The following is a 563-nucleotide window of genomic DNA, read 5'->3' on the forward strand; positions in this document are numbered from 1 at the left end:
CGGGACAAACGTCATTGTCGAAAACGGAGATGAGGAGACGTATTTTTCACAGGGTACGTACAGTACACAAGGTAGATGAGGTGATGGGGATGAACACTGTACTGTGATCGATGTAGAAAAGGTATGAATGAACATAAAGAATGTCACAGACCAAGAGGTACAAATAGCACGTTCCCTTTATATGAATTATTAGCCATGTCATCAAAATAACGTCCTTTATAGTACATCTCTGAACTGTGTGGTGTTATTCGCACACCGTTTTAAGAGGACAAGTCTCGTCAGGCATGCAAATACACAGGCTGAGTAGAGGAAGGTCAGGCCAAGTCTGATGTTTATCTGGGAGAGTCGAACTAAAAATCATGACAGAAGATATATTAAGCTTGGTAGACTCGTTACAGTCCGTGCGCATCCACTCAACACAAGTACATGGGTAATGTATCGTAATACATGTACCTGTGTGGCATGTAGCGAGATTTCTGTGGTAAGACTTGTGTTGTCTTTTACATGTAATATGTAACAAGATCTAGTCTTTTAGAAACATATACAGGTTTTAAAAACTCACT

The 563-nt window shown here is 40.1% G+C and overlaps 1 protein-coding gene across 1 annotated transcript in view; it reads right to left on the reverse strand.

The window, feature by feature from the left end:
* Window positions 1-227, reverse strand: part of LOC119586007 (DNA replication complex GINS protein PSF3-like) — a 13,396-nt gene extending 13,169 nt beyond the window's left edge. The window contains exon 1 of the mRNA XM_037934719.1: window positions 152-227. Within this exon, the coding sequence (XP_037790647.1) occupies window positions 152-227 (76 nt within the window). The remainder of the gene's footprint in view (window positions 1-151) is intronic.
* Window positions 228-563: the final 336 nt, after the last annotated feature.

This window comes from Penaeus monodon, chromosome 20 (genome assembly GCF_015228065.2).
Source record: "Penaeus monodon isolate SGIC_2016 chromosome 20, NSTDA_Pmon_1, whole genome shotgun sequence".
Taxonomy (NCBI): Eukaryota; Metazoa; Arthropoda; class Malacostraca; order Decapoda; family Penaeidae; genus Penaeus; species Penaeus monodon.